The following is a 15926-nucleotide window of genomic DNA, read 5'->3' on the forward strand; positions in this document are numbered from 1 at the left end:
AATTTAATAACTATACATGAAATCAAGGCACGAAGAAAATAAACTGAAACGAACAAGTGCTGCTTCTGTAAAAGCTCAGAGAAGGTAGAAACTTTACACCTTCACTTATCATGCACCGGAACTAACGAAAAGCGTGATGGACATTTAGGTCACCTCTTTAAAACCTTTAGACACTGATGAAGAGGAATGGTGAAATAGACTCATGAGCAGGGAAAAAACCACCTTGGTTATAGCTGTCGCCAGTTTATTTGAAGACCTGGGGTTCACAAGAATAACTAAGCGTTGACAGCGGACTGTGTAACAAATGAAAGAGAACAGGAAATACATAATTGAGCGTCCAAGATGGTAATGTTCAGGAAGTAAACTGGAGAGTCAGACGGACTGATTAACAACAGCCCTAATAGGGCACACGGGAGGAAGTATATTCCCTTTAGTTCTGCAAACTTGTAAAAATTGTTTTTTGTTTTTCAATTAAATCAAGTATAAAATAAAATACAAAATATATGTAATTTATTTATTTCTGTTTGAATGTGCTTATGGTCTTGTCCAACCAAATCTCAGGTGGTATTAAGCAGTTTCAAACATTCTTCTGAAATGAAAGTCTTGTTTATTTATTCTCTGCCTTGCCTTTCCATTAGCACACTGTTTTTAAAGCTGCGTTTCAAATGATATGAGACACAAGCCGGGTGTTTCGGATATCTTGTACCTTTTTAAAGCATTTTGATTTAGATTACAAATGATGACCATTGTGAATGTACATCTCTAGTTATAATTTTGAGTTTTTTTGCGCAGGAACTAGTATCTGTGTATATCAACATGATTGATAAATATTTGTTTGTAAAGTACATGAGATAATAGGTTAATTTGCCTCTAGGGCATTCAAAAGGCCCATCATGCAAAACCTATGTTTTGGTACATCTTTGTTTCTGCTGTTGATGTAACATTAAAATTATCATGATTGTCTTCTCTTTGGATTAGGATTTGGCATGCAGCCCTCAGTGACGGCAAATGCTGCTACTGCTCCTTCAGGAGCACTGCCTGCCTACCCTGGCCAGGGACCCGGCTTGATGTTTGGAGGAAAAACTTCAGGTACTGTACTCTTTCTTTAGAATTCGTGATACTGCTGTAAACATTTATTTTCACACTGTGGATGGTTTGCAAATATAAATTTGAACAACAGTGTTCGAAGCAACCATTGTATGGTGACTTTCAAGAAGAGCAAAGGTGCAATAAGTGGCTGTTCCGGTTCGTTTATTTTTATTTTAGATTTTTGTGAAAGCATTCTCTGAGCCCTTTACAAAGGAGAAGATTCAAATTTATTTTAGCGGTAGATTGTTGTTGCAACAACTGAACACATTCATAATGTATGCACCCTCAATGTAGTGTGCGACAACCCACCTCTCATCCTCCAGTTCATGGTACCTTATTTTGTAGCCCTCCTGATGTGGAACCTGGCCTGTGGCATTTAGTCTTTGCAGCTATGTGTGATTTCCCAGCCGTTGCTGTCTGGTCATCATTGATAAACATTAGGGAGAACTACTTGGAATATTGGGTTCGCTGACTTCTGGGGTGCCCATTCTTTACAGTGATGGTGCCGAGAATGACCTGGATTTCACTGTACAGTTAAGTGCGAACAAGTGATATTCTAGGGGCTTACATAGTATATACATTAATTGCTCTGGTGCAAAAGAAACAGACGTTGGGTAACGAATGCGATAGCAGGTGGCAGTACATAGTCGACCATTATTTAAAAGTGTAAACGAGTGTCTAGTTCTAATTTGGGCAATAGTTAAATAGTCTGTTCTGTCAATATGTTTTATCATAACACGGTCACTGAGCAATTTAGGATACAGTTAAATTCTCCATTCCTAAAGACGGCTATGTGCAACTGCAACTTCCTGCCAATAGTATATAGGATGCACCACGGCACAGGGTTTTAACGTGGGTCTCTTATCTTTTTTTAATTGTATGTATAGCTTTTTGACAATATATGAAACAGAATACATTTTCGTTTGTTGGTAAGACATTTAGATGAAAATGGCCTGATTTTGTAATCATTTTTTTAAGTGATGTTCGCGCACCATCTTGGCGTTAAATAAGTGTTCTAAGGTTGAATTTACTATATTCCTCTAAAGGCATTTGAGGCCGGGGGCAAGGATGTTCTTTACGTAATGGTGGCAGAATGTAATTTGCTCAAAGTAACAGTATTTTATAGAAATGCTTTCATATACCAATTCTAATTTGCAGTTGTGTTGCCTAATTGAAGTTTTCTTTTTCAAACTGGAAAGAGAAACAAACACTGTGCACAAACCCACTAAGGCACAAAATTATGAACTAACATATATACCTTGTGCGCATAGTCAATGTTTTCTGTTATGTGCCACTTTAAAGATCTAATGCATGACTACATTGTCAGTCAGTGGGCAAGAGTAAGTGGTGTTGTGTAACTAATCCCTTGTAACTTTAAAATAAAAGTGGATATAAATGGGAAGTCACTAGTGTTCGCGCTTGCACCAAAAATTAAATTCTGCATTCAAATTACCACATATTCTCGATTCAGAATGTAATCTTCGGTTAAAGTGCAAATACCAATGACTGATTCAGTGTCGATCAGAGATTCAGGAACAAAATCATATGAAAATAAAATTAAGTTATTATGAGTGGTACAATAAATCACTCATTTCTAAACAGGGATTGAGAGCCCCTGATCAATCAACTGAAAGTACGGTATGTATAAAATTCAATGTACATTCCAAATATTGCTGGCAGGCCAGGATTTAACCATAAACACCACAGTTCACCAACATAGAATCCTGATACTGTTCACCTCGTGAAAGAGGAGTTTGTCTAAAAAAAAAAAAAATGAATCCAGGCCAAAGGAACGTGACATGCATTGTATAACTAATCACGATAAATAAGATTAATCTAGAAGATGGGTAATTATCCTGAACCCAGTTTCCCCGAAATGCACAGTTTAGTTTCCAAAATATGGTTCTATTACTGCATAAGAGATGTTGTGGTTCTGAGTTGAGTCACGGTTAGAATTGAATAGGAGAAGTTGTGACATGCACTAATAAGAAATTCAAGAAAAGAAATCAGTCGTGTGGAAGCAGGATGAGTGTCCTGAATCCAGTTTACCGGAGAATTATATAGATCCCCACTGTGTGGTCTTGTGAGAACAAAAAGATGGGTGGAAAGTAATGCACTGGGAATAGAGATCACATGTGCATCACAATGAGTTTGGTGTAAAATTTCAACATACCTTAAAGTCACTGAAGTGTAAATTGGGATCACTGCACATTAAAAGTGTATGTGTCAAGGCTTTCTGATTGCTAAGTACGCCACATTGACAGGTTGCAATGCAAGATGCAATGCCTGCAAGAATTTATGATGATATGAATTAGAGTAATAAACTGTTAGGCAGTCTAATTCCACATGACTAAGTTGGGGGCTATCTGAATCAAATGGCAGGGTTTCCTACATGATGCACTTATTCGGTCACTCGAGCGGTGGGCAAAATCTCGGGGACAATCCCAGAAGCAAATCCAGAGCAGCGCGGTAGGAAAAATGCTGTCTCGCATATCTGCGAACGTCACGGAAGTAACGTAAGGCAGCGTGATGACGTCATACGTAAAGGCGTAAAACGTCACAGTAAACAAACGCAGCCATTAGGATTAGCCACAGTTAACAGTAACAATGGTATTAAGGTTGCCTGCATTTTTTTTATTTTTTTATTTTGTTTTTTTCAAGCCTTTAAAATAAATTACAACATAAAAACAAACACTAAGACTAACAATTCCAGGACTCCCTCCTCATGAGTCATCATATGTCGTTTCTCACAGTCATGTTTTTTACAGACATGTTCACTCTACTGGTGCCAACCTCAAACGATTTCCAATTATCTCTAGCAGCCGTGTTAATGGAAGTACCAGTTTTAAGTCTGTTCCCTGAAACATCAACTTCCACCATTCGTCTGCACATAAGGAGGGATGGTTTAAACTCCAGGGGCCCAAATGAATTGTTCTTTCTGATCTTAATTTGGTGCAAAATAGCACAGAAAGTTTAAGAGATTCGTTGGCTTGCAAACAGAGCCTGCATTCAGGTTCCAAGTGTTCATTGCCTTTCCATGAGCGAAGACGGTCAATGGTTTTAGACATGTTTAGCAGAAACAGTATAACCATCTTCGTGCTTGTGGGTGAGGGAACAGTGTAATATAGCGTTGCTGAGTGTTGAAGGCACATGTCTCGAGTGGCACATCACTCATTGATTTGGCAACGACTCTCTCCGCACAGGTTTCTTCCCAGTCAGCACGCCAGATTTGAAGTTTGGCCGCATCAAGATTTTCATGGAGCATATCAGGTTTGATATCATATTTCTTTAGTATCACTTCACATCTATTCGTCCACATAGACACAATGTTGGAATTGACAGAAGACACGTCATAAAAGATGTCAAATTTTGGAATCTGCGCACGTGTACCTGTTTTGCGATATAGACTTAAAAGACTCCAGCAGATCCTGGCATGAATCGATATAATTGATAACTCATACCTTATACAAGATGTCTTCACACCCTTAGGAGGAGCTAGTACTTTATACAAGAAGCTATTTTCTAAGGAAGTCCAAGTCTCATCGGAACAGGCAAGGGTATTTTCTGCCCCATATATCACAACAGGAATTACCTTTTGTTGGTAAAATGACAAAACTGGTCTTAATGGGAATTTCCCAAATCTTTTTTGGATGATCAGTGCCTTGCTTGCGAGTTGTTTACATTTCCTTTTTTGTTTCAGCAAGCCAGAGACCGTCGTTTATAGATTAACTTATTCTCATACCAAAATATTTCATACCAAGATATTTTACGTTCTGAGATATCTGAAGCGTTTATTGGCCTAAGGTCCATTTTATGTTTTTTCTGTTGGATACCCCACCACAATTCAGATTTCGCAAGACCAGTATTTCGCATTTTTTGGTGTTGATCGATAAGTTGTTGGATGTAACATACTGTTGAACGGCATTTAGTTTTCTTTGCAACCCAATGGCCGTTACATCCAACGCGATCAAGTCGTCGGCATTAAAGAAGCCAACTTAGGTGTGCGTTGGAAACTTTCGGTGGAAAAGACTTTACTGCGTCTATTGATTCGCCTATGTCTGATATAAAAATTTGTCCCGGGAGGATAGCTCAGCGGCAGCGTGAGCGTCTTGGAAGCAAGACGACACGAAGCAACAAAAGGTTCGATCCCCGGGTCCGCGCTTAGAAACTTCTGGGTGTTTAAGCGCGTTATAAATACATAACTAAGACAAAAAAAAAAACAATTACGCAACTAAGAAAAACAAACAATTCCTGTAACAGCGCCTCGATGCCTGCGGGCTGTGTGAGCGCTTTATAAATGTAAACATAACATAAAAAGGCTGAAAATTGCTGCGGCTAAGGGGCAACCCTGTTTTACTCTTTTAAAGGGATCGATCGATGCGGATAAAAGCCCTGTTTGATCCAAACGAATTCGAATTGAGGTCTTAGTGTGGAGTTCTCTAATCGCAGCTGTTAAGTCTGGCGGGCACCCCCAACTCTGCATTTTTGCCCACAAAATCGATCGGTCAATGGTGTCGAACGCGTACGAAAAGTCTATGAATTCTAAGTAAACCTTTGTATTTGATTTTATTACCTCCATTTTGATGATGTTTAGCAGTAATAAGTTTAGCGATCATCCTACCCGTTTTACAAACCCAGATTGACGTTTATCCACGTGATTTGATGTTATAGCCCAGGCTACCAGTTTTTGCTGTAGCATTGTCGAGTAGATTTTACCTAGTACACCCAACAATCCAACTGGTCGATAATTTTTGGGGTTTGATCTGTCTCCCTTTTTAAATACAGGTACAATAATCGCGGACTTCCAGATTTTCTGACCAGCTGTGCTTATCCTTTTGAATAGCAATGCACAAATCTCTGCCCATAACTCTGGGTGCAATTTGATGGTGAAGTTTGTGAGACCATCTGGGCCAGGGGCTAGCACATTTTTTGCTTTCTTGATTATGGCCACTATGCCGTCTTTCGGAAACGTCAAGGCCCAGGATTTCAAGATTTCATTGACTGGGCTGTCCAGTGACTCGTTTGTTTTGTATAAAGCTTCAAAATGGGTTATCCAGTCGGATTCCGACACCATACACGCTTGTATTGCACTTTGAGGGGCATGCAGGTTGTTAATGAGACTCCAGAAGTCCTTTGTGTTTTTGTTTTGTAGTGCCGTTAACATTTGTTCTGCATCGTTTTGAATCATGACATGCTTATGCGATTTTACCCAGTATTTGCATCATTGCTTTGCTGTCTTTATTGCTTGCTTGCGTGCGTGGTCGTCTAGAGTCTTAGTTCGTCTAATTTTGCTAAGCAACAGGCGCTTATGTTTAGAAGGTCCAAATCGAATCAATGTGAGCATGCAAAGGCCGTGTGTTTAAGCCCCACCTTTTTGGTTTTAAATTGTCGTAATTGGTCCTATTCGAGATTCCAGCTGTCAGTACAGTACTGGTTTGTCAGTAAGGCTTCTGACACAAACATGTAATCAATAGTTGAAGCCAAGCCAGCCCGATGCCAAGTGTAGGCTGGTGGCATGTCATCACAGGTGTTTCCATTTAGCAATTGCAGATTGCGTGTAGTCCTCTCTTCTGACCATGATTGTACCAGCATTTTTTTTTCTGCTTCTGATGGTTTAAACAAATCGATGTTTAAGTCGCCGCAGATGATTATATTTGTCCATCCAGAGGCTTCCAACAGTTGGTCAAGTATTTCCATTATTCAAATACATGTTTACTATAGTTATCTGATCGGTACATGTCCCTGTGTGGCCTAGCAGTTCCATGGAGGTTACTTGAATAAATGTTGAATGGTTGGTTGAGTTTAATATCCTCCAACCTGAAGATCTTCTGATCATGGTAACTAGGCCTGCCATCGGACGTCCTTTTAGAGGTTTAGTCGCAGGATTTAAGGCCACCTCAAAATCGGTAGTGACCGGAACTTCGGTTAGCCATGTTTCTTGTAAACATGCAATTTGGAGGCAGTCGAGCCAGTTAGTCTTGAACAAGTGTGAGAAGCCACGTGTATTCCAGGAAGCTAGTCTACACACATTTTGCATTGTATCATCTTGGTGTTATTTTTGCTTTTTGGTGTTCAATGCCGCGGACAACCAATACCACTCATGTTTTTCTGCAGTTGCTCTCGTGGATTTGTCACTAAGCACATCGGGGCAATCCAAGTTTACATTTCCGTGAGTTGTTATTCTTATCTTGTCTTTTTGAAGATCCTTTTCAGTGGCTTGCTCAGCCAACTCCAGTACGAGACACTTCGAAGATTGATGTTTTTTGATGGCCGTGTGATCCATTTGTATGGATGTTCGGGAGCTCGTTTTTAAGTTGAGCTCTGTCGTCTCCTTAGATGTTGGCATATTTATGGACAACCTCCCTCATGATGGCTTATGGTGACAAGTCTCGTCATCTCCAGTGACAGTAGATGGTGTGTTTCTGTGAACTTAAAGACATCAAAGCCTAAGGAAAAGAAGGCTACATTGGCATCCAATATAGTAGACGCGATTAAGGATGATGAGACATGGAGCACCATCTTGTCATTTTGATTTTCATCGAAAAACTCCATGGATCTTCAAGTCAGTGGAGCTTATGGCAAGTAGAGACGGCACCAGGTGGAGTAGCCTAATCGTATTGCCTCGATTCAAGATGAAATTGTCTGAGGATTCCAATCTCTTGATTATGAGTTTATAAACAGGGGTCATCGTATTGATGTTTCTAGATGTTGTTACCTTGGAAGTTTGAGAAGGAGACTGAGGAGCGTTTGGATTTTGCGTTGATCGTGTGCGACCCGTATCTCACAACTGACTGGGGTTACTGTTCGCTCACTTTGTTTCTTGGAGGCCGCAGGGTTGATTGGAACGCATGAGTTGGCCCATGTGTCCTCACAACAGCCAAGTCTTGAGGTTGCACTATTGCGCACCCTCTTTTCATGTAAGGTCATAAAGACTGGACTAATTGGAGGGATTGGTTGTACTTGGTGCCTGTCGTTTTCGACAATAATGTGACACGTTCTGCCAAATATGCTGGATTCCTGTTGAATAGGTTGCAGGACCTCCTTTGGACTACTGGTTGGTTTGGAAATCTTGTGTCTGTTTTAATTTCCTGAGACCCATTAGTGGATCCCTTTGCCTTAACATTCTTGGTGATTTGGGTGCCTTTAGATTCCGTCCCGTCATAACAGAGTCTTCCAGATCTACATAATCTGCATCATCGTATGTTGATAAGTTTAGGAGCTCAATAGGTATGTCATGAACTGGACCTGCCAAGTTCGCTTCACTATGAGTTGCGGGCATGTCGTTTGAGTATGGTACTTGCTGAATTTTGTTATTTGATTGTGACGTGGCCATTATGCACTTGTTGATACTACTGGCCACGTTCTGGACCACATTTATGTTCTGCAGGAACTTCCGTGCCCCCTGCAGTGACTTGTTTTTCCTACCCTTTTGATTTTTAGACTTTTTCGTTTGTTTTAGAGGTTGTGTGGTTTGTGATTTGGGTGTCAATAAGTTTGTCAGGATTTGAGGCACCCCTTTGAAGATTGGTTAGACGTTTGATGGCTCAGCTGCTGGGCGTGTAGAAGTGGTACTGACAACATCTACACACAACTCTACCTGCGAAGATGATGCCGCCTGAGAGTCAAGCTGCGCTTGGTTTGCGCTGCTTAGAGCCTGCTCATATGCAGTATTAAACGAGATGTCAGCAATGTTGTCAGTTGAAGATGTCACTGAGGTTGGCAAAACTTCAATTCCCTGAGGTGGCATGTGTCCAGTTGCAGGTGTCAGGACAGGCGGGCTCACTTCACTTAGGGCGGATGTCGTCGCAAGCTTTTTTGAGAGGAGATCACTCTGGCTTGACAAGCTTCTCTGAACCAGTGCCTGGAGAGCAGCCCCTCTTTGAGGCTCCTGAAGGTTTGTGTTAGTTACGTTTATGCCTCGTTCATCGTGAAGGTTGCTGCATCGATTAGGTGGAGTACTTTCTGTCTTACGGGTTTCAGGTTGACTCAGGGTATTTGATGTACTGCTGTTATGTTTAAATAACGCAAGAGCCTCTCTTGCGACTTCAGCCAAAAGCTTTTTGTTGATAGTCATTTTTCCTTCGGTCGTTTAGAAGGTTAAAGGACACATCCAACCTTTTTAATTCCCTCATGTTGTTCATTATATGAGCGGTCGCACACTTGTTCAAGTCGGATCATTTTAGAGTGAATTAAGGCCACCACCGTTGTCAAGTCCTTGGTTGCTTCATGTATGCTTTTGTACAATTTCGTGAAGGGTGCCAAGGAAATCGCTGTTGATGAGATTAGTAAGGCTTGTAGCTCTGGAGGAAACGCAGGTAAGCTCCTTTCAGGGGTATTCTCATAAGCTTGATGACAGTGAGCTTTTCTTGTGAGGTCCTCTCTGACGTGTTGAATTTTCAGGAACGGACGTTCCATCAGTGATCTTGAGTGTCTTCAAAAAGGGATCCATTGATGCCAGGCAACCGTGATTTATCAATGGGCAAGACATTATCATCAATGACTTTCCGTTGTCAACCTTTTTTGGGAGGTTAGCATAGGATTGGATACGTCATGTAAATGGAGCTCACCGCGCAACCATCGCCAGAAACGGCCAAGACCGGACGCGCCGTGGAGGCAACACACGGTGAGCCAACGAGCAGGCAGATTGGTTGGGTTATTTTGTAAGCATTTTCAACCAAATCATTGTTTGTAGCTAGCAAACCGCCTTGCGGTGCAACCAATAGGCCAGAGTCACTACCCATGCGTTCAACAATCGCATTCTCATTAGTCAGCACGCCCACGGCTTCAGTTTCGAACATAGCTGCAACATTAGATGTCACACGGCTTTTAAGTTCGCTGGATTCAATGCAATCATGGGGAGAAGTAACTTGTTAGTCTATATTGGATGTGCATGAAAAATATTGGCTTACTTTGTTCATGTGTAATCATTGGATGGGTAAGCCGACGACCGCTCCGCTTGCACCTTCTCGACGTTTTTGAGCTCAAGCCCTTAAGGCAGGTGAGGTGGAGTCCAGCATCGTAGGTGTTGTAGGGCGTTGTAGGGTCTCCAGCTTGCCCACTCGCTAAACAGCAGGAGTCCACAGCCCTTCTCTCCTCAGGGCTTAATGCCGCAAGGGCTACTGAGGCAACCTTAAATGGTCAGCTGACCCGACTTTAGCTTCCGGCGCCTCAGGTGAGCTTGGTGCTCTAGAGACCCTCCTGGGCCTCGGTTTTGGTAATGTTTGCCTCCCCTTAAGTCCCCCAGGCCGTGCCTGCAGCCCCGTGTGCTCCCCTCCGTCCCTTCCTCCTCCCGTCCCCGAGCCCTCCCACCTCCCCTGATAGGCCAGCCGCTGCATCTGCTTGCCTCGGTGTTGCTGCACCAGCACCTGAGCGCCACTTTAGTTTGATCCAATTGACCCATTGCAGGGAAGCTGGCGTGAGGTGAGCCAGACCATCTCTGGGCACTCGTGTGTTTGGCCCAAAGACTAGACCCCCCGGTCTCTCTTCCCCTCCCGCCTCCCGACCAGCCCATCCCTGCTCTGATTGGGCCTCGAGGCCTTCATCACTAGTCCTCCCAGGGCAGCCCTCTGCCCGTGCAGCCCTGTGGCTAAGAGCCCCAAGGCCAAGGCCAAGGGCGGCTCCAGGAAGTGTCAGCAAGTGTCCGCAGGGAAGCCAGTAGCCATCCGTCACCAGCATCTACAAGGACCAGTAAGGTAGGGGGCTTCGGGTTGGCGAGAGGTACAGAGCTACCCTAGAAACCCGACCACTTGGCAAAACCAATGTTTAACAATGTGATCAATCCCCGTAACCCAAATTGCATTGCGTGATCTACAAATTGCATTGATAGGCCTCTCTCCCACTATAGTGGTGTGTCAAAGTTAGCAGGGCCTCTGTGCCCAAATTGCACTGTGTGATCTCCAAACTGCATTGATAGGCCTCTCTCCCACTATACAGGTCACTCAAACTTAGCAGAGCCTCTGTGCCCAAATTGCATTGTGTGATCCCCAAACTGCATTGATAGCAGGGCCTCTGTGCCCAAATTGAATTGTGTGATCCCAAACTGCATTGATAGCAGGGCCTCTGTGCCTAAATTGCATTGTCTGTTCTCCAAACTGCATTGATAACCCTCTCTTCCACTATACAGGTGTCTCAAACTTAGCAGGGCCTCTGTGACCAAATTGCACTGGTGATCTCCAAGCTGCAGTGATAGGGCAGCTTGGAGATCACCAGTGCAATACTGACGTTTCCTTCCCACTATACAGGTGTCTCAAACTAGGCAGGGCCTCTGTGCCGAAATTGCACTGTCTGATCTCCAAACCGCATTGTTAGGCCTCTCTCCCACTGTACAGGTGTCTCAAATTTGATGAGCCTCTCTCACTAAACCGGTATCTCAAATTTAGTTCACTCTCAAATCTAGCTCACTCGCAAATTTAGCTCTCTCTCAAGTGAGACAGAAGCCACCAGTGAATTACGGCGGTGGGTCACTCTGACCAGGGCCCCTCGCATCACAAGGCAAAAGTCCAAGCCACCCTCCAACCAGCAGATACCCTTCCCAACCCACACAGCCTGCTCACCACAGTGAACCGCGCTCAGGAAGACGGACAGTAAAGAGAGCCACCGATAACACCCAAATTAATAACCCTTACCACCTCCTCCCTCTAGGACAGCGACTGCACGAGTCGCCAACTTCAGCCGGAACACCACCTACAGACGGAGCGGACACCCCCTCAACCGCCACTACACCACAAGATAACAAAACCAGGGCAGGACCAACTAGACGTCACCAAACAAAGACTAAACAACTCTCAATCTTACAATGCCGCACAAACAACCCCTCCCAAGGAAAAGACGAAGAGATGAAAGAACAAACACTCCAGAACAGCAACTTAGAACAACAACCATAGACTGGTCCCCCACAGACAGGAACACAAACCGAAGCAACTCTGAGAGAAGAGAAAAATCCCTCTACCTAACTCCATACCTCGCAGACAACTGGCCTCCACTGCAATCCAATCCAACATTAGAAGCAGCAACATCAAACAACCTAACACAAGCAAGTAGAAGAAGGATGAACAACACAAACAACAGACGACCAACGCAATAACACCCTACATCACCAAAGCAAGAGGAACTTCCGATCAACAACCACAACTCCCGGAAGACGAACCCGATGCAAACACAAAAAACCCAAGACAAAACCTAGAAGAACTCTTCGAAGACGTTGACGACCTGAATCCCACAGCCCAACAAGTGACCGACCAGGAAGGAAACCTCAACATCGAGCAGAAGACGACCTTGACAGAGCCCAAACCAAACACCTCCAAACTTCACTGCAATCTAATAAACGCAAGATCCCTGTCAAAACACTCAACAGAGATCTTTGACCTTCTCGACGACAACGGCATTGACATCCGACCGACTTCAAATGCCTACAAATAAACAAAAAAATCAAAAAAGGAGGAGGCATCGCTATAGCATTCAAAGAGCACCTGAAAATAAAAACTGACGAACCACTCAACATCCTCAACTGCGAAACCACGGTAATACACCTAACAGCGTGCCCACAAACCAGCATCACATTCATCCTGGTATACAGACCGCCGACACATGATGCAACATTTGTCGATAACTTCATAGAAGCCATCACCAACTTAGCCATCAACCACGAACACCTAATCATCCTGGGAGACTTTAACATCTGGTTTTGAAGACAGCCACGCCAACTCCCAAAACTCACTAATTGAACAACTCAACAACATGAAACTACGACAAGTAGTCAAAGGAGCAACGCACTCGGCAGGACACACCCTAGACGCAATTTTCGCCAAAGAAAAACTCATCACCACGGCACCTCCATTACAAATACTGTGGAGCGACTATCTCATCATCCGATTCGTGATCACTCTGCCTACCCAAGCCTACATCCAACATCCGAAACTCACAACCGTCACCAAAAGAAACTGGAAACACGTCAAAGAAAGCAACCTATTCGAACAACTGGAATTAACGAAACCCTCAACTACACAACTGGAGCTACCTGACCTAGACGGGAAAGCAGAGATACTGCACAAATGGATCGCAGATTTTCAGGAGCAGATGTTGGCGATTTTTTTTTCAATCGAAGGGCACAGTTCCATCTGCGCCCTCTAACAAAGCCCCAAGGAACGGTCTTGTACCGTGGCTCGCACGGCTTCGGGCTGGGGTCCTCGACGTGACTCATCGGGAACCTTTGAGGTCCCGTTCGGAAAAGGCTCAGGATAGTTGCAAGAGACGTGCTACTCGGTCCTCGTCTACCCTGAGACCGCAGAAACCGGGCAAGGGCTCAAGGTCGACGTCGACTCCATCTGCGTCGTGTCCGTCAGATACAGATGTCGAAGCTGTACCTTTGTTCCAGCCCTCGGTGCCATTGGCGCCGTTCTCGAAGCCGTTGGAGCCTTCAACGCCTTTGGGTATTTTTGCCCGAGATTTACCGATGGAGATCTCTGATGCTATGTATCCTCCTAGGAAGGCTACTTCAAAGTCTGTGAGTCTGGTGGTGGACTCCAGACCCTCTTCTGTTCCGAGGCAGGGTTTTTACCTCCCTCTGGATGACATATATGAGTAGAAGGAGAGGTCAGACTTCGATCTGGACCCTGTTGAGCCTGATGTAGCTCCTGTCTTTTCAGGAGACAGCCACTTGGAAGAGTTGAGGCAAACTTTTCATGATGCCAGTGGTTTGGATACTTCTCCGGAAGTGGAATTTGGCAGGCCTGAGTCTCTGCGTCCTACAGGCGGCTCATTGCTAGGGTCACAGAGTATCTGGGCTGGTCCAGTCCTCTTGAAGCTTTTGTGCAAGATGATCTAACGGACATTTTAGATCAAGGTCCATTCCCTGACCCAGTGCTACCTTTTCATCTGACTTTACAAAAAAAGGTGGCAGCTGCTTGGCAGTCACCGGAATCTCTTCCGGCTGTTAACAAATCGTTGACCAAAAAATACTGCCCTTCCAGTAGCGACCCCAGCTACCTTTTCGTCTCGCCCCACTCCCGAGAGTTTGGTGGTTCAGGTGGCTACGGCCACCTCGAGGCAGGCGGCGTACCCTACCATCCCTCCTGATAGGAACGACAAACGCTTCGACAGTTGGGCACGCAAGGTGTGTTCTGCGGGGAGTATGGTGTTGAAGTCAGCCATCTCCACTTCTGCCTTGGCAAGATTTTCACACACTCTGTGGAACTGTTTCTCTTGCCGCTGACAATATTCCCGAGAGGAAAGAAAGGGATGGGTTCCTTGCTCTCGTGCAAGATGCCATGTGTGAATCCCTTCAGTCTGGTTTGGAAACGGCTGACAGTGTTAGCCGGTCCATGGCTGCGAGCACCGTTATACGCAGATTTGCGTGGTTGCGGAAGTCTGGTTTTGCCCCGGATGTGCAAGCCCGTCTTTTGAACATGCCCTTTGATGGCGCGCATTTGTGTGGCAGCAAGTGCTGACGAGAGCCTTGAGAGGTTGCAGACCTCAAAAGCTGTGGCAAAATCTTTAAGCGCAGCTGTGCGTCAACCTCTGCCTTTTCGTCCTAGGGAACAGCAGTGGTGGGGAGGATTTTTTTGTTACTACTCTTCCTTTGGTAGAAAGAGAGGAGCCGCAAGTCAAAGGTGTCACCGAAAAAGTACCTGTGGTGGTCGGGCAAATAAAGGGGCCAAAGCCGCTCAGGCAGCTGCCTCTTTGCCTTCAGGCGCTGCCACAGCTGCTCCAAAAGAGTCATGAGGCTATGTCCCATGGTTCGCCGGTTGGGGGCAGACTGTCTCAGCATCTCGAAGAGTGCCGAGCCATTACTTCGGATGCGTGGGTTCTGGATACTATCGCCCCTGGCTACTGTCTTCCCTTCCTAAAGCAGCCTCACGACAATCCACCGGGGATTCTCTCTTTGAAGCTTCCGGATCCGCTCCTTGTGCAGGAAATCTTGACCCTGCTAGAGAAAGGCGTTGTAGAACTGGTGCCTGTAGCAGAGAGGAACAAGGGATGGTATTCCCCTTATTTTTGATCCCAAAGGAAGACTGGGGATTGAGACCCATCCTGGACTTGCGTTGGTTGAACAAACGTCTCAGGAAGGACAAGTTCAAGATGGTCTCTTTCTCAAGCTCTCCAGGCCCTTCAACTTCAGGATTGGTTGGCGTCTCTGGACCTACAGGGTGCTTACTTTCATGTGCCGATTCATCCAAAGCACAGAATGTACCTGAGGTTTACAGCTGGTGACTCGCACTTTCAGTTTTGGGTCCTGCCCTTCGGATTGACCTCCGCCCAGGGGGTCTTCACCAAGCTAATTGGGGTGGTGGCAGCGTATCTCAGGCGAGAGGGGGATTCAAGTCTACCCCCACCTGGACGAGTGGCTGATCCATGCGCGTTCTCGCGAACAAGCATTGGATCACCTTCTCAACAGCTCCAGAACATCAGGGCTGTGTTGAACACGTCCTTTGGGAGGTGCTCGCCTCCCAAGGTGAGGGCTCAGAACATTGTGCAGATGGTGGACAAGTTTCAACATGCCCAGAGTCTCCCGGCTTTCAAATTCTTAAGGTTGCTCAGCCTCATGGCATCCTGCATTTTTCTGGTGCCAGAGGCCAGGCTGATGATGAGATCCCTGCAATGGGTCCTCAAGATGCAGTGGGCGCAGTTCTCAGGCAAGATGTCGGATACCATTCAGATTCCAATCTCCAAGGATCTTCTGTGGTTGGCCAACGAAGGGAACTTGATGAAGGGGGAGCCGTTTTGGCAACCATGGCTGGAGGTGACTTTAGTGACTGATGCGTCCCTCACAGGATGGGGTGCTCACGTCAATGACTTCACCGCCACCGGTCATTGGTCTCCGTCTGAGTCCAAACTCCACA

The 15926-nt window shown here is 45.0% G+C and overlaps 1 protein-coding gene across 2 annotated transcripts in view; it reads left to right on the plus strand.

Annotated features, from left to right (window-relative positions):
* The window catches only part of NUP62CL (nucleoporin 62 C-terminal like), a 724508-nt gene that overhangs the window by 270338 nt on the left and 438244 nt on the right, over positions 1-15926 (plus strand). For both annotated transcript variants that reach the window (XM_069613059.1, XM_069613058.1), the window contains exon 4: positions 979-1089. In XM_069613059.1, the coding sequence (XP_069469160.1) occupies positions 979-1089 (111 nt within the window). The remainder of the gene's footprint in view (positions 1-978; positions 1090-15926) is intronic.

The sequence above is a fragment of the Ambystoma mexicanum genome, chromosome 5p (assembly GCF_040938575.1).
Source record: "Ambystoma mexicanum isolate Mex_15411 chromosome 5p, UKY_AmexF1_1, whole genome shotgun sequence".
Lineage (NCBI taxonomy): Eukaryota > Metazoa > Chordata > Amphibia > Caudata > Ambystomatidae > Ambystoma > Ambystoma mexicanum.